General features: G+C 37.0%; 1 protein-coding gene across 5 annotated transcripts in view; it reads left to right on the top strand.

Annotated features, from left to right (window-relative positions):
- Nucleotides 1-17,112, top strand: part of CNOT2 (CCR4-NOT transcription complex subunit 2) — a 109,297-nt gene that overhangs the window by 37,693 nt on the left and 54,492 nt on the right. For 3 of the 5 annotated variants that reach the window (XM_046668932.1, XM_046668915.1, XM_046668921.1), the window contains exon 2: nt 1,183-1,255. In XM_046668932.1, coding sequence (XP_046524888.1) covers nt 1,183-1,255 — 73 coding nt within the window. Of the gene's footprint in view, nt 1-1,112; nt 1,256-17,112 lie in introns of those variants that run through there. The other 2 variants (XM_046668926.1, XM_046668929.1) reach the window with 2 other exon arrangements.

Here is a 17,112-nt window from a genome sequence, read left to right as displayed (position 1 = left end):
TGATTATTTTCCTTGAAAATGTTTTCTTCCCTTCTGATTAGATTATTAGAGGTAATCCTTATGTGTGTGCTTGTTGGTTTTTCATAAAATCAATTCATACTACTTATAAATTTAGAGTAGTTTTTATTATGCTCTCCCAAGGTAAATTTCATATAATGTTAAGTAATTGCTCTAAATTTAAATATATTTAGTGTTTAGCAACTATAATTAGTTCAGTAGGTATACTTACTCCTTCCCTAGGGTAAGCGTTTTACTAAGACTTAGATGAGAGACATTTGTCTTCAAAACATACATTTTAAAATTTGTAGATACCGCTTTTGAATTTTTGGTCTCTCATTTTCAATTTACATTTTGAGTTAGCATCTCTAGCAACTATTATCTTTGCTTCAGTGATTTTTTTGTGAGGTGCACAATGCCTGGTAATTTTGGACTTATCTCTGTCCAAGTTAAGAAATGAGCCCCATTATTTTTCTGCCCAAATATAAAAAGCAAATTCTATTAGAAGATGCATGAAATTGGAGGACTGATGGAGAAAGGCATCCAGAAAGTTGACGTTTGTTGCTACTCTTCATTTGGAGTGAATTTTAGTAGAATATTACGTTAAATTTGCAGCTCTTAATCATCCTAAGAATGTATGATGTTTCCCATCTTATGGCCCTAGGAATCAACCTCATAAATGGCGTAGTAGCAGCTGTGTAAGTCAGCATTTGGAGGAGAGGGATTGGAAATTAAATGAAACTGAATTATTAGACATTTCTGAGACTAACAGGAGAATATTTATTTAGAAGAAAAAACATGTCAATTGAAGGTTGAACTGTTTTGTCCACTCCATTTTTGTTCACTATAAGTTTCTTCCTTGTGTGTGAGGTCTGGCAGGCAGTTTTAATTGGAGAGAGTAGAAGTGGGTGGGAAGAGTTTCTCATATTTAGTCATTTCTATCTCAAATAAAGTATGTTTGCCACTCTAATCCTCCCTAGATGGTTAAGAGAAAGAAAAATTAGGATGTTAAAAATGTACTTTTTGTTTTCTGTGTATCATTTTGGATATTTTTGCTACTGTTCATATATTTACATGTTAGTAATTTTGACGGCTTTTGGATAATTCCACTCTAGAGGGAGAACTGGTGGGCGGTCCTTCCTGTGACACGACCCTTGAGTGACAGTTCTGTTTGATTGCCTCCAGTACTGTGAGGACAGGACACGACTCTATGGTGAGGACTGATGGACATACATTATCTGAGAAAAGAAACTACCAGGTAAGACTCATTTTTTTCTTTTTCTCTATTGGTCATCTAGCTGCATTGAACTGTTTGATGTGTCGTATTAAACTAGAGCCAGCAGGTTGGATACACCTCAGTTTGAAAAAATTGGGTTGTAATTTAAGGGTTTGTATTGGATTTGACAGTTGAAATAGTTGGGAACATTTTTCAAAGTAAAGCATGCTTATAATAAATGTATATTCTTTTAGTGTCAAAACATAAATTTTCTGGGGTATTTTTTGTCAAAACTTAGATTCTCTGATACACAGTTGATGACTTCTTGGTTTGATTCAGAGCTAGTACTCCATCAGACGAAGAGTTGATTGCTTGCATACATGTTACTCCTGGAAGACTAACCCTAAAGTCTTAGACTGTGTTCAGGGTGATAGAGCACCTTAGAAATGTAGACAAAATTGGTTAGATTATAGAATTAGAAATGAAAATCTCAGGATACTCAGAGACCCAACTTCTGTTGAATTTGTCACTAGTTTGTTGTCCTTAGAATGCTAGATTTTGCTTTCCTATTTATTAAGTTGGTGAATAATATCCATCCCCTATGTAGTGTGTAAGGATGCTGAAAGGATGGTTGAAGTGTAATATTCCTGTTTCTTTCTGAGCTTTTAAAAGAAGGTGAATTTTAAAGATAGTGCTGTTAAATAGTGGCTTAAAAAAAACCTAACGTTTGAATTTAATTTTTTCAAAGAAAATCTGCTTTATTCACGATGTTATAATTCATTGTCAAGTTATGTAGTGATTCAGAATGCAGAGTAGTTCAAAGCTCCAGTAGGAATAAGCTGTAGGCTTCCTGCTCAGATACATACTCAGCTTCCTTCTCCCCCTTCCACCCACTCGTTTCCTTCCCTCTAGGCTGTGAAGGCAGCTAGTGTGACAGCAGCAGCTTTGGTTAACTAACTGTTTATCTGCTAATCATTTGTTTTAGCCCAGTTAATCTTTTCTTTCCTTGAATTGGGAAAGTGAACAGTGGCGAAAATTGTAACTGGGTGTTCATGGTGTAAATAGCAAAGAGCCTTTGATTATAAGACTGAGGTTCTGATTTGGGCACTGTCCTTAATAAAGAATAATGTCATATTTAACCTTTCTAGAGTTTCACCTAACTTGATGTCTGCAATTTCTTGCCAGATCTTTATGATACGCAGAATCAGTTCTCCCTGTAACCTTTTCTGCTCTGAGTTGTTCTCATGGACTTGACCAGTATGGCCTTTGCTAATTATTTATACTGGCTATAGCTCCTCCTGCCTCACAACCACTTCCAACTACCTTGACTCATTAGATTTTAATTAGTCACACTACTTGAGCTCTTGCATCGTTTGATAGGTTCTGCTAAATATATTTTAAGAATGTTGTGATTCTAGATTGTGTGGTTTTTCAGTGCTGATAATCCAGTTTTAAAATGTAAGTATAGAACTTTTGTCTGATGACGCAGTGTGGTTAATTTATTTCATGGAATCGTATTAGTAGAGAATTCCAAAATTTACACTTAAGAAAGGAATGAAACAAGATTATGTTTTTCACATGAAGAGATTTCCTGATTCCTGTTTGTTCAACTCTAAAACTTCTCCGTTGTTCCAGTCACATTAGTTACAAATAATCTAGGTTTTTTGAGCTTACCTGAAAAATACATTCTTGTATAGGATTTTTCTGGCTGAAAATATTTTCCATTTTCTCTCTTTTGTTGTTACTTAGTGACACTTAATACAAATTGAAATATCCTTGGAAACAGTTGTTTAAATCTGTTGTAAAATTGTTTTAATTTTGAAACCTCTTCTGGAAAGCACATATAGAGAAATACAATTTCCTGTCTGATATTGTGATGAATACATTAAGAGCATATGGGAAATTCAAAGGAATATTAAATAAATCACTTACATTTGTGTTGGTAGTGCTAAGAGTTTGCATGTGCTGAAATGAAATGGTTTGGACTTTTAAAAATTCCATTTTGGAAGAATTTTATTTGGTTATCATGGATGTAAGGTAGGATTTCTTTGTGTTCATGTTTATACTCATTTTAATTTATCTTTGAGGGCTTTTGTTTTTGGAAGGCACTTGATGTCTTATAGTGATCTTTAAACATCCTGATAATAATAGGCTAATGTTCTAGAGTTTAATAAGAAGGATAGTATTTCTCCAATTCTCATTTCCTTGTAGACCTGATTAAAACCTTAGGAATTTAGTTTAGGATGGTATATTCCCTCAGCTTTGTGCTAAAAGCTAGTGACTTTCATGGGTGTTGGTTGAAATATTGATTTTTTTATACTGGTATATACTTTGTGTATTTCTTACTATAAGCCTGGTTAAGCTTCCGGAGTTTGAATAGAGTAGTTGAAGTTTATTTGTGTAGATATACTGGTATATTAGTTCAGGTAAGATAATTTAGTCATTTAAATGGTTCATAGTTGTTTTTTGGGGAAAGGATTGTCAAGCTTTTTCCAAGGAAATGTAATTCCGATTTTTGGCTATAATTTTCATATATTCCTCTAATTTACACTGATTTTCTCCAGCTTATGAGCATGCGCAAATCTCATCATATTACTTACCAGTTTTGCTCCTTGGTAGTGTTCCCTGTCTCACATACTAAGCCAAGCTTTACACGTGTCCAGCATCTCTCCACCTCCTGAGCCCACAGGCTCTCCCCTCTCCGTGTCTCTCCCCTGACTCCGTCTAGTGAGTCTTTCCGTTTAGTGACACACAACAGCTTTCCGTCTCCTTCCACTTTTACGCTTGGAAGCCTTTACTTCTTTTGGTTCCTCTTGATGTAATGCCTAGCCTTCTTCACATGATTCAAGAATTAAGTGTCACTACTTGCAGAAGCCATTTTCTCATGGTTTAGTGCTCCTTTCCCTGCTTTTATAGCCCTTCTGCATACTTCTAGAATACTTTGTAGTTATCTGTTTATTTGTCCTTGTCTTCCTGTAGACATGTGCTGTCCAGTACTCTAGGTACCAGCCAGAAGTGACTATTTAAATTTAAATTCATCTAAATTAAATAAAATTAAAAATTTAGTTTCTTAGTCACAGTAGCTGCATTTCAAATGCTCAAAGCTACATGCTGTTCATGGCGCCCATATCAAATTGCGTGGATGTAGAACTTTTCCATCATCGCAAAAAATTGTATAGGATAGTACTACTGTGTGTTATGAACCCTATCTATTTATTTTGGTACTTTGAGTACCCAGCATGGTTCCCAGAAGATTATAGGTGTTCAATGCATGTTGTTTCAATAAAAATTTTAAATAAAACGAATAAATAGTAAGTTTAAAAATAAAAATTAATTTAAAAAGTTTCATTAAACAGAAGTGAAAGTGAAAGGAAGAAATTGTAAAGTGTGCTGGGTAACATACTACCAATATTTCCAGGATTTTTGGATGTTACTCTGAATGGAACTTCTTAATATGAGGTCATTGATCACATCATATGCTGGCAAGTTCAATATGTTATCTATGAACTGGATCTGATGCATCCCAGTCCATATGTTCGTGCAGAATACCTCGTGATCTGAAATGCCCTGTTAACTTTGTGCGATATAGTGTGTCGGAGAACTGTGGCAGTGATTGTGTTGCCATTTCCTCCCCCTGTCGAATATTTTATTTTTTATATTAGTTTTTTAAATCACAGAAGTAATAGATGCTCATTGCAAAAACTTTGAAGAAAAATACGGAAATATACAATAGGATATAAAAATGTGAGATAGAAAAATAGAGTATAAGAAATATTAAAAAGTTGTGAAAGTTTACCTTCACAGTTTAACTCTTAACAGTTTAATGTGTATCTTTTTAGATCTTTTCTGTGATTATACAGGTGCAAAAGTGACTTGTCTGTTTTTAACAAACATGTATTTTTCTGCAGCATGCGTGTTGTACTTAATGGAGTTATTTCCACGTAGCCTCCTTCCCCTGCCTCCTTCCCCAGATGTAATGGCTAGTTTGAATTGTGTTTCCTTCTTTTCATTTTTATATTTCACTATATTTCAGTTTATACAGGTGCATCTTTTTTTATGTATTGTGTAGCAATCTTTTGGAAGCTGCTACTGTATATTCCATTATTTTGAATAGGAAAAGCAATAATTTCCAGGCCATCCAAAACTGTAAACAATTTCCTAGATATTGCTAAAACACTCAACACCTATGTGATAATTTGCGAAGGATTTCTTCATAATACAAAGCATTTAAAACACAAGTTAACTAATTAACACATACAAATGCATCAGCAGATGTTTCCATTCAGTATATAAGAGTATTGTACAGTATTGTGTACAAATTACATTCTTTTCTTTTGTACTACAATAAAAGTATAATGTAAATAAGCAATGAGGTACCCATTTCTTTTATTCTAGGTTACACATTATTGAAGTTTTTTATCCCTTCTGCTGTCAGGATGCCTCTTACAACTGATGGTATCTTGGAGTCATAGTTGTAACATTATTGTGTAATGTTGTAAACTTGCAACCTTCTCTTCATACCTTCTAATATGATTAGAAACAGCAGCAGCATAGAAGGATCTTAGAATCTGTGATACTTCGAGTATGTTAAAGATACATAATGAATATTAAGAACACTTAATAAAATAAAATGAACAAGAATTTAAAAAAATGTTTACTTAGCAAGTCAAGAGTTGTCAGTGGATCTAGTGCCTAGAGCAGAAAGATGGAGGCTTTAGTCATTGTTGCTGTGTGGTGTTGAGTTAAGGTGAACAAGAGTGAGCAAAGGAAGGAATTAGTTCAGAAGTAAATGCCTGTGTCACGCTAATTTACTCTTCCTTGCTCTTGAAACTCATGGAGGGCCGGCCCGGTGGCTCAGTAGTTAAGTGCACACGTTCTGCTTCAGCATCCCGGGGTTCACCACTTCAGATCCTGGGTGCGGACGTGGCACTGCTTGTCAAGCCATGCTGTGGCAGGCGTCCCACATATAAAGTGGAGGAAGATGGGCACGGATGTTAGCTCAGGGCTGATCTTCCTGAAAAAAAAAAAAAAAAAAAGAAACTCAAAGAAACAAATGGCTATGACCTGTTGTCTGTAGCCAGAGATGAGGCAAGGAGATAGAAAAAACTCGCACTGGAGACAGGTCCCCTTCACTGGCAGTTCCACAACTGCTAACGTGAGGTTGCTCTTACAGTTACACTTTGGAATGTGGTGCCTCTGCTCATGATCACATTCTCACCACAGAGGTCACTTTGACTCCCTGACCTATTTGTCATTCATTTCTCCTCTTTCTCTTCTTCCTCTGGCCAACCAAGAATATCAAGTTAAATGAATTCCCAAGTTCCTCATTGGTTGGTTCATTATTACGTGATGTTAACTAACAGTGTTAGCCTTTCTTTGTATGCATTATATATTCTGATACTTCCCCCCTTGTTTACTGAAATCATCAAATGAGGTGACATTTGTTTTCCAAAAAGCAAGTTTCATCAAGATACATGGTTTCTAGCACCCTTAGTGTCCTGGTATTTTTTTCACAGTGCCCAAGGCAAAAGAAATATTAACAGCTCTGTTAAATTCAGTAATTAGGTCCAAGTCACTTACAGCAGTATAGTTCACGTGGTATCCGACAGATACTGCTGTGTTTCCCCAAGAAGATTTAAAATGTCTGCTGACGCCCCTGTGTGTTCACTGCGGTGCTCCTTTTTGGGAACTTAGGCCCTAGGCTTTTGCACATGAAATACTGTGTTCTCTTTCAGAAAAATATTGTACATTTAAGTAATTTGCCTCAGTCATGAATATGGAATGTATTCATCATTAACTAGAAAGTTAAAACATTAGTGCAAAAGTTTCTGTGAATCAAAGAAAATATAAAAGTAAGCAAAGTTATCTTTTAAGTTATAATCTTAAACCTTGCTTAGATTCTGGGATGATTGCACCGTTGGTGGCAGCTTAGTACTTTTTCTCTCTCTGAATTCCCACATTAGGACAGAACAACTAGCTGGTACCACCAAGACCCATGAAAACATTTGTAACAAACTTGGTGATGAGGTATTCCCATGAACCTCAGAATATAAGCAGGTGAGAACTAACAAAAAGACCTACGTCTTAGTTTTTATGCATAAGAAAGAGGAGAGAAGCGTTGGGGTATCAGGACCTGAGAATAGGAGCACCTCAAAGTGGTGAACAGCCAATTTGAAAGCGGTGGTTTGGTTAGCCAACTTGAAATTGGGGGAGGTTTTGCCCACTTTGTTGGATCAGCTAAGGGGCCTGGGGTGAGGCCTGTGGTGACTCAAGCCCAGCTCTGGGCTCTCAAGATTGATGCACCGCTGCTCCCTTCTAGACCTGCTGAGGAGGCGTTTCTGGGAGTGGAATCACAATTGAGTGGGATAGGACAACAGAGACAGAGAAGAGAGAAGGTCCAGATAAAAGGGAAAGAGGGAAACAGAGCCAGAAAAGCTCAGAAGACAACCAGTTGTATTTTGAAACACTACATGAAAACAGCAGAAGAGGGAGCTTTATGAAGTTAGAAAAGTTTCTGATTCACAAAAGTTCTTCCAGGAATATGTGTAGGAGTGTTTGTACCAATTTTGAGTCCCATCAACTGTGGTCATATGGATCTGACATTTGATAATGCCAAATTTTAAATTTTTTTGAATTTATTAAGGTTTTGTTTGAGACATATTTCGCTATTGATAGTAAGTAAATGAAGATACTCTCCTATATCTTTTCAAAGATTTTTCATTTTGTCTTTCATACTTAAATTTAATCCATCTGAAATTGATTTTTGTGTATGGTGTGAGTTAGGAGTCCAATTTCTTTTCCTCAGCATATAGATAATTATATTACCATCATGTATTGATTTGTTCTGCTTTCCTCTACTAATCAGCAGTGCTAGCTAGCTCTGTTGTAAATCAAGTTTCTCTGTATTCATGGGTCTGTTTCTTATGTCTGTTCTGTTACTTTGATGTGTTTGTCTATGCCTGTACCAGCATCACATTTTCTTAACTACTAGGGCTTTACGTTAAATCTTCATGTCTGTCTATCCACCTTCATGAGTTGTTTTTACTTTCTTGGCCTTTTATTCAATGACACATTTAGAATATATTTTTAAAAAGTATTGAGTTTATAAGTGTAATTGCATTGGCTTTATTTTTATTTGGGGAAGAATTGATAATGTTTTTGGTATTCTTCCTCTCCTTGAATTCATATATTGACGTTTTCTGTATTTTCTCTCAATAAAGTTTTAAGGGGTCCCCCCCATAATGGACTCTGGTCAAATTTGTACATAAGTGTTTTTTTGTTGCCCTTTTTTAGTAAGTGGTATTTTTAAAATTATATTTTATAGGTGCTACTGTTTTATTGATGTACCATTGACTTTTTAAACTGATTATTATATTAAATTATGTTGCTAAGCTTTTTTATTCTTTGTAATTAATCTGTAGGTTCTTTGGGGATTCTCATGTAAATACACATAGCATCTGGAAATTACAGTTTTGATGCTTCCTTTGTAATTTTTATAACTTGAGTATCTTTTCTGAACTCACTAGTATTTCTGATACAATGTTGATTAGAAGTATTAATAGAAGCCTTTCCCTTGTTACTTGTCTTACAGGTTTCAAGTTGTCACCAGTAAATATGATGTTTGATTCAGGATTTTCTTTTTGTAGATAGTATACTTTATCACAATAAAGAAATTATTCATAATGCTGCCTTATATATTTTTCTTGCACCTTTTTCATTCTTAAGGCTGTTTACTGTGTGCCTTTCCCCTTTGTCAGTCTTGCTTAGAGATTTGTCCATTTTACTAGCAATCAACTTTTAGCTTCATTTGGTTATCTTTTTAATGTATTTTTTCTTTTATATTCATCAATTTGTACTTTTAGTTTATTTCCTTTTACTTCTTAGACTTTTTCCTGTTCTTTAATCTTAAGTGTTTTTATTTCTCCAAACTTGTGAGATTTTTCTAGTTATCTTTTCTGTTGCTGATTTCTCATGTAACTCTATTGTAGTTAGAGAATGTGGTCACTATGGTACCAATTATTTGTTTATGTACTTGAACAAAATGCAGATTGACCAATTGATGGGTGTGTTGCTCTCTTTCTTTCCGTTAGATCAAGTTTGTTAATGTTGTCTGTGTCTTCTGTACCCACAGATTTACCATTATTATTCACATACTACCATCATTCATTCCTTTCTTTAGACCTGGATTCCACTATGCCATCTCTTTTATTTCTTTAAATTGTTTACATTTTCATGTTTAATATGCGATAAATCTAACAATTGGAAGTTGCCACAGATCATTCTGATGTCTTGTTTCTGCTGGTTCTCACTTATGGTACCGTGTGTGTGTGTGTGTGTGTGTGTGTGTGTGTGTTAGTGTTAGTGAAGTTAACCATTCCATGTTTCTTAGAACTGTGAGGATTCTTTGAGCACTAGGTGGAAGGATGTTTTTCCCAAGGGAATTTGCATTAGCTTTTGCCAGTGCCTAAGACACTACCAATCCAGGACCAACCAAAAATCTTGATGTTGCAGTCCACACACGTAATGTGAATTTGAGCTGGTTTATGGCTGTAGAGTCTCAGAAGAGATTTCCATTACCTCCTTCTGCTTAGCATCAAAATCAAGACCATCAAGAATTTTTGGTGCCCTAAGGAGTTACTGCAATTATGATGTACCCTTTTAAGTTACCTGCCTAATAAGAAGGTCTTCTAATAGCTTTTATCTCTTGGGCAAATACCCCTTTGGGGAGATAGGCTCCTGGCTTCTCTCAATTCCAGCTTATACTTTGTTTTTGGGTGCTGAGTCTCCCTTCATCTCTCCTTCCTTACCTTCCAGGCTCAGCAATTCATTTAAAAATAAAAATGTAATCTCTGATAGTTTTCACTGATAGTTTTGTTTATACTGTATCCCCATCTAAGAATAATACCTGGCATATGCTCAGTTAATATTTGTTGATTGACTGAATCAGTGTTTCATGGAGCACTTTTAATTATCTTTGAGTGGAGCTTTATTCGTTGTCTGCCTTGCTACCAGAAACGTGTATGTTAATCATTCTTTAGGTCTCAGCTGGAATTTCTCTTCTGAAGGGAAGCATTTCCCAGTGAGACCTCAGTTGTCTGTTCTCTTGTTTGTTGTAGTTGGGGCGAGGGTCTTGCAGATAGTTCTGAGTCTGAGGCGTTTGCAACGCTGTGGGTCTGCAGAGTAAGCCCTGTTGGGATAGTGTTTAGGGTTGTTGCTGCTTTTTGTTGTCGTCCATGAGCGAGGACATTTGCTGATTCTTCTTCCTGTTCTTTCCTTTCTCTGTCCACCCCTTCTCTTCCTTCCTTTTTATCTTCCCTCTCTCCCTTTCCTGCCTTCTTCCTTCCTTCACTTTTCTTTCTTTTCCTTCCTTCCTTCTTTCTTTATAGTATCATTTCCCTTCTACCTGAAGGACTTAAAAAAAAACCATTTTTTTCAAGTTTTTTTTTTTAATGTGCTGTAACATAGGCAAAATCGTTTAAAATCTGTCAACTTTTATTTAAGGAATTTCACATGTTGTGATTTCTTCCACTGCTTATCACCTTAGTTCCTTCAAAGTTGGAGTCATTCTCTTCAAGATAGCCCTTTTAAAAAGAACTTTTGTGGGGCTGGCCTGGTGGCGTAGCGGTTAAGTGCACACATTCCGCATCTTCGGCGTGGGGTTTGCCGGTTTGGATCCTGGATGTGGACATGGCACCACTTGGCAAGCCATGGTGTGCGAGGCGTCCCACATATAAGGTAGAGGAAGATGGGCACGGATGTGAGCTCAGGGCCAGTCTTCCTTGGCAAAAAGAGGAGGATTGGCAGTGGATGTTAGCTCAGGGCTAATCTTCCTCAAAAGAAAAGACAACTTTTCCGTAATCCACAGTTGTCCTGTCAGTCCACAATTCTTTTACTTGGGCTCCTTTGGTCTCCACTTGAATATGGACATACTGATGACGTACCTCCCCACCTATAATCGTTGGGATCCAGTTTCTTCAAGTAAGTTACTTCAGGGCCACTTTCAGGGTCAGAGTAGGTCGATCTGCCTGGTTTTCAATTTCAGACACCCTCTAAACATGAATAAGTTCAGATCGTATTCACTCCTAAGCTGTTACACCCTGGAATAGTACAGATCTGGGCGGTATACCAATACCTGAGAGTTTACAAATTTGACTATTAGATCTTTCATACTCTTAGCATCTCTGTCTTTTGGTTCTTTCTTTCCCACAGGTCTTGCAGATAGTTCTGAGTCTGAGGCGTTTGCAACGCTGTGGGTCTGCAGAGTAAGCCCTGTTGGGATAGACCTCAACTAAAAAGCGTTTTTGTAGTGCATTTCTGATGGTGATGAGTTCTTTTAGGTTTTATATGTGTGAAGAAGTCTTTATTTCACCTTCAGTTTTGAAAGATTTTTGCTAGATGTGAAATTCAAAGTTGACAGTTTTTTGTTTTAGTGCTTTAAAGATTTTGCTCCACTGTCTTCTGACTTAGATCATTTCTGACAAAAAGTCTGCTGTCATTCTTATCTTTGGTCCTCTTTACATAATGTAAGTTTTTCTCTCTGGCTACTATTAAGATTTTTTTGTCATTGGTTTTGCACATTTTGATTATGATGTATCTTGGTATAATTTTCTTCATGACTCTTGTCCTTGAGATTTATTGATCCTCTTGAATTTGTGTTTATAGTTTTTATCAAATTTGGGAATTTTTTTATCCATTTAAAAAATATTTTGTCCCTGTTCTACTTTGAGGATCCCATTTACACATGTATTGGGTCACCTGAAGTTGTCCCACAGCTTACTGATGCTCTCTGGTCATTATTTTAAATTCTTTTTCTTTCCATGTTTTATTTAGGATAGCTTTTTATTGCTGTGTTTTCAAGCTCACTAATCTTTTCTTCATCATGCCAGTTATTCTAACTTTCACACGCAAAATGTAGTTATAATAACTGTTAATGTCATTGTCTATTAATCTGATCATCTGTGCCATTTCTGAGCCTGTCTCTGTTGATTGTTGGTTTTTTCCCTCCCTGCTTATGTGTTTTATTTTGCTGCTTCTTTGCATGCCTGGTAATTTTTCTTGGTTGCCAGTCTTTGGAAATTTTAGCTGTTCAGTGCTATATATTTTTTATATTTCTCTTAATATTCTTGAGCTCTCTTTGGGACACTGTTAAGTTACTTAGAAGCTGTTTGAGACTTCTTTCTCTTTTTTTATGTATTTTAGTTTATTTTTTTATTTCACTTTTTTTTACTAAGATTATGATAGTTTACAACCTTGTGAAATTTCAGTTGTACATCATTATTAGTCATGTTGTGGGTAACACCACTTCACCCTTTGTGCCCTCCCCCCACCCCCCCCTTTCCCCTGGTAACCACTGATCAGTTCTCCTTGTCTATATGTTAACTACCACCTATGAGTGGAGTCATACAGAGTTCGTCTTTCTCTGTCTGGCTTATTTCACTTAACATAATACCCTCAAGGTCCATCCATGTTGTTGTGAATGGGACGATTTTGTCCTTTTTTATGGCTGAGTAGTATTCCATTGTGTATATATTACTACATCTTCTTTATCCAATCATCAGTTGATGGGTACTTAGGTTGCTTCCACGTCTTGGCTATTGTAAATAATGCTGCGATGAACATAGGGGTGCATGGGACTCTTGGAATTGCTGATTTCAGGTTCTTAGGATAGATACCCAGTAGTGGGATGGCTGGGTCATAAGGTATTTCTATTTTTAACTTTTTGAGAAATCTCCGTACTGTTTTCCATAGTGGCTGCACCAGTTTGCATTCCCACCAACAGTGTATGAGGGTTCCTTTTTCTCCACAACCTCTCCAACATTTGTTACTATTAATTTTAGATATTTTTGTCATTCTAACGGGTGTAAGGTGATATCTTAGTGTAGTTTTGATTTACATTTCTCTGATGATTAGTGATGATCATCTTTTCATGTGTCTATTGGCCATCCATATATCTTCTTTGGAGAAATGTCTGTTCATGTCCCCTGCCCATTCTTTGATCGGGTGGTTTGATTTTTTGTCGTTGAGCTGTGTGAGTTCTTTATATATTATGGAGATTAACCCTTTGTCAGATAAGTAACTTGTAAATATTTTTTCCCAATTAGTGGGCTGGTTTTTGTTTCAATCCTGTTTTCCCTGGCCTTGAAGAAGGTCTTTAGTCTGATGAAGTCCCATTTGTTTATTCTTTCTATTGTTTCCCTCAACTGAGGAGTTAAGGTGTCTGAAAAGATTCTTTTGAAACTGATGTCAAAGAGTGTACTGCCAATATTCTCTTCTAGAAGACTTATTGTTTCAGGCCTAATCTTTAGGTCTTTGATCCATTTTGAGTTTATTTTGGTGAATGGTGAAAAAGAATGGTCAATTTTCATTCTTTTACATGTGGCTGTCCAGTTTTCCCAGCACTATTTGTTGAAGGGACTTTCTTTTCTCCATTGTAGGCCCTCAGCTCCTTTGTCGAAGATTAGCTGTGCATAGATGTGTGGTTTTATCTCTGGGCTTTCAATTCTGTTCCATTGATCTGTGCACCTGTTTTTGTACCAGTACCATGCTGTTTTGATTACTGTAGCTTTGTAGTATGTTTTGAAATCAGGGATTGTGATGCCTCCGGCTTTGTTCTTCTTACTCAAGATTGCTTTAGCAATTCGCGGTCTTTTGTTGCCCCATATGAATTTTAGGATTCTTTGTTCAAGAGACTTCTTTCTCTTTTTTAAAGTTTTGTTATACAGAACCACAAGAGCCTTTAGTCCAGGGCTAATTTTTCCCAAGTGCTGAGGCTGTGCTCTTCTGAGTACTGACCCCGGTGCCCTGGACAGGCCTGTGAGCCCTGGAGATTGTTTCTCCTGTTCCTGTTCTGAGCCTCTGGCACTTTCTTCACATACACGTGCTGATCAGGACTTAGCTGAAGACTCAGAGACCCCTCCCATCTCTAGAACTCTTTCTCTTTGCAGCTGTCTCTTGTCTGGTGCTCTGGCTTCTCTCTCAAGCTGCCTTGTCCTCCCAGCCTCCTAGCACTCTTGCTCAGGTCACTGAGATGGCTGGGCTCTGCCGGGTCCTTTCCCTGCACCACAGCCTGGAGGCTGCTCCAGGCTGTCAGCAGGAGCAGTTGTAAGGCTCTCATCAGTTCTTTCTCTGCTTTCAGGGATCCTTGTCTTGCACTGTGTGATGGCCTATGTTTGAAAACCATTGTGTAATATAGTTTGCCCATTTTTTAAGTTGTTTCAGATCAGGCAGAAGGCTGTCCTGACTACTCCATCTTGCTTGGTAGAAGTACTAAGATTTCATTTTTAAAAGATTCTATTTTGGTTGAGAAGATGAATGAAAAATCATTCCTGATAAAGAGAATAAGCTTTTGTGTCAGTGTTCAGTCAAGGCTTGAGTACTTTTTGTTGTGTAAGACACTGTGGTGTGCAGTACACAGAAATGTTGGGCCTGTTCTCAGCGCTTAGGTCATTTGGAAAGAAAGATTAAACAGCCCAAGTCTGTAAATAAAGTCCAGTTCATGTGTGGAGTCATCATAGCCATGATTCTGTTTTACCCAAAGCAAAAAATTGGACTATTTCCCTTAAATTCCCTCCTTCAAGATTCCCTAGAATCTAATAGACCCTTAAATGCAGTAGCTGTTTATCTTCTCAGCTGAGATAATAATTTTACTAATTATTATTCTTTACTGCAAAAATCTGTGTTCTATAGCATAGAATAGTATATTATCTCTGTATTGTTTAATCTGGCTCAGTAAATTAAAGACATTATATTACATGTGCTAATGAAAATAGGAAGGTATTTCTTTAAGGAAACAGAAAAGTAAAGATATTTCTTATTTAGAACCAGAAATCCTAAGAGAGACTGCTTGGGGCATGTGAAATTTTAAACCTATTCTTTTCTACTGGGATAAAGGCAATGTAATAAACCTGAAAGACTGTGACTGGTAGAGTGAAGGACCCTGATTTTGAGACATTATTCTTCACTTTCTACTTTTATCACTTTGGACCAGTTGGGTAAAGTCTTTGAGACTGTTCATATTTAAGAGTGAGATCTTTAAAAGATGATTGGTTTGCTTGTAGAGCGTTTCACTTACCCACTGTAGTACAGAAGAAATGAAGAAAAATCGCCAGTAGAACATCACAGTATTAGGTGCCACAGGCAGTGTCCACGGTGAATGCTGTAATCAGTGGGCAGAAATTTAGGGACAAACAGGTATTTGCATGGTCTCAAAGTACTTCTTTCAAAACATTTATTCTTTAAAAAGAGAAAATAGTAATTTATAGTGGAGAAAACTGGCAGGTGCACCAGCTTAACCATGATCAAGGTTAATATCACCTATAGTAAGACATACTAACATCACATGCACCTCTGTGGTGATGTGGCTTTAAAAATGCATAACCTCAGTCATCTAGTCCTGAGAAAGCATCATACGTACCCAAATTGCAGGGCATTTTACAGTGTAGTTACGTCAGTATAACTGATGACATCGGTGTTGTGAGATACAAGGAAAGCCTGAGGTATAGGCCGAGGTTGGAGAAGACTAAGGACGCATAAAATTCAGTGTAATGTGGATCCTGGAATAGAAAAGGACATTCGTGGGAAACTGGTGAAAGCCATGTAAAGTTGTTTAATTAATAGCTAATTTCTTAGTTTTGATACTTGTCCTATGGTTGTGTAAGATGTTACCACTAGGGGAAGGCAGAGTGTATGGGAACTCTACTATTTTTGCACCTTTTCTCTGAGTCTAAAGTTATTTCCAAGTAACAAATTTTTAGAAAATGGTAACAGCGTTGTTAACATGTAGTTGAGTTAGCTTTTTCATTGGGGAGAGCCTCATTTTGGTAGTGTTTGACATTCCTTTCTCTGGAGCAGTTCAGTTTTTCCACAGAAAATGTAGAGTTTGAGAGCAGGGTAGAGGGCTGGTTCTTACGTCTGACTTGTAGCATTCTGTAAGCAGGGTAAGGAAACAAAGCTGAGGATCCCACAGTTGAGAATGTAGATCTGTGTCTCAATTTGCAAGCCCCTGCCTCACCCCCCACCTACCCTTTGGCTAAGATCCAAAATTTGGAGCCTGTCTGCTTGAGTTTTTCTGGAGAATAAACCTTTGGTATCTTTTTGAGATTACAGGGGCTGAGTCTTCTCCATGATCACTGTGACAGGGAGACGTCTTCAGTCTAACCCTTTATAGACTATTCTGAGGCCCAGTTTGAGGGAATAGTAGCATCTTTCAGAGGTTTTGTTATGATAGGTGAGGTAATGTATATAAAGTGCTGTGAGCGGCACTCACCGTTTGTTAGACACTCGGGACACAGCACTGCGTGTCTGTGCCAGGCCCACTGTGTTAGACTGTGCAGAAGTGTGCTGGTCGCCAGCTCCAAGAGTGCGTACTCCCGTGACTGCAGTGCAGCCTAGTGGCTCTGAGTGGTATAATTCTCCCAGTGGGATTTTGTGGTAGAAAAGAAACATTTGTTGTCTTATATTGAACTGTAAGTCTGAAATAGTCTTGAAACAACTTTTTTAAAAAAAGGTACTCTAACTTGAGAAAAAATTTGGAAATGGAAAAAATACTTTTTAATCTCCAAATCCTTATGTCATACCACATAAGTATGACATTCTAACCGCTGAAAGTTTCTTATAGTCTATTAGGTATTTTGGAAGTGGTTGTCAGTTTCAATAGGAAAAGGCATTAAACAATTTTATTCATATGTGTTTCAGAAATGTAAAATTTAACATTAATTTTCTGCATAATTCCATTACTTTTTCAAATAATGGTCATGCTCATACAATTTTTCCATGGACTGTGAGCGCTGCATTGGTCAGTTAGGGTCAAGTAACACCCAGGTAACAGCAGGCGTGGAGGAAGAAGAGGGCACTTTATGGTATGGGCCTGCTCTGTGCCAGGCACTGTTCCAAATTGTATG

This window comes from Equus quagga, chromosome 1, assembly GCF_021613505.1.
Source record: "Equus quagga isolate Etosha38 chromosome 1, UCLA_HA_Equagga_1.0, whole genome shotgun sequence".
Classification (NCBI taxonomy): domain Eukaryota; kingdom Metazoa; phylum Chordata; class Mammalia; order Perissodactyla; family Equidae; genus Equus; species Equus quagga.
Note: the sequence above shows the minus strand (reverse complement) of the source record. Positions and strands in the feature narration are given on the sequence as shown.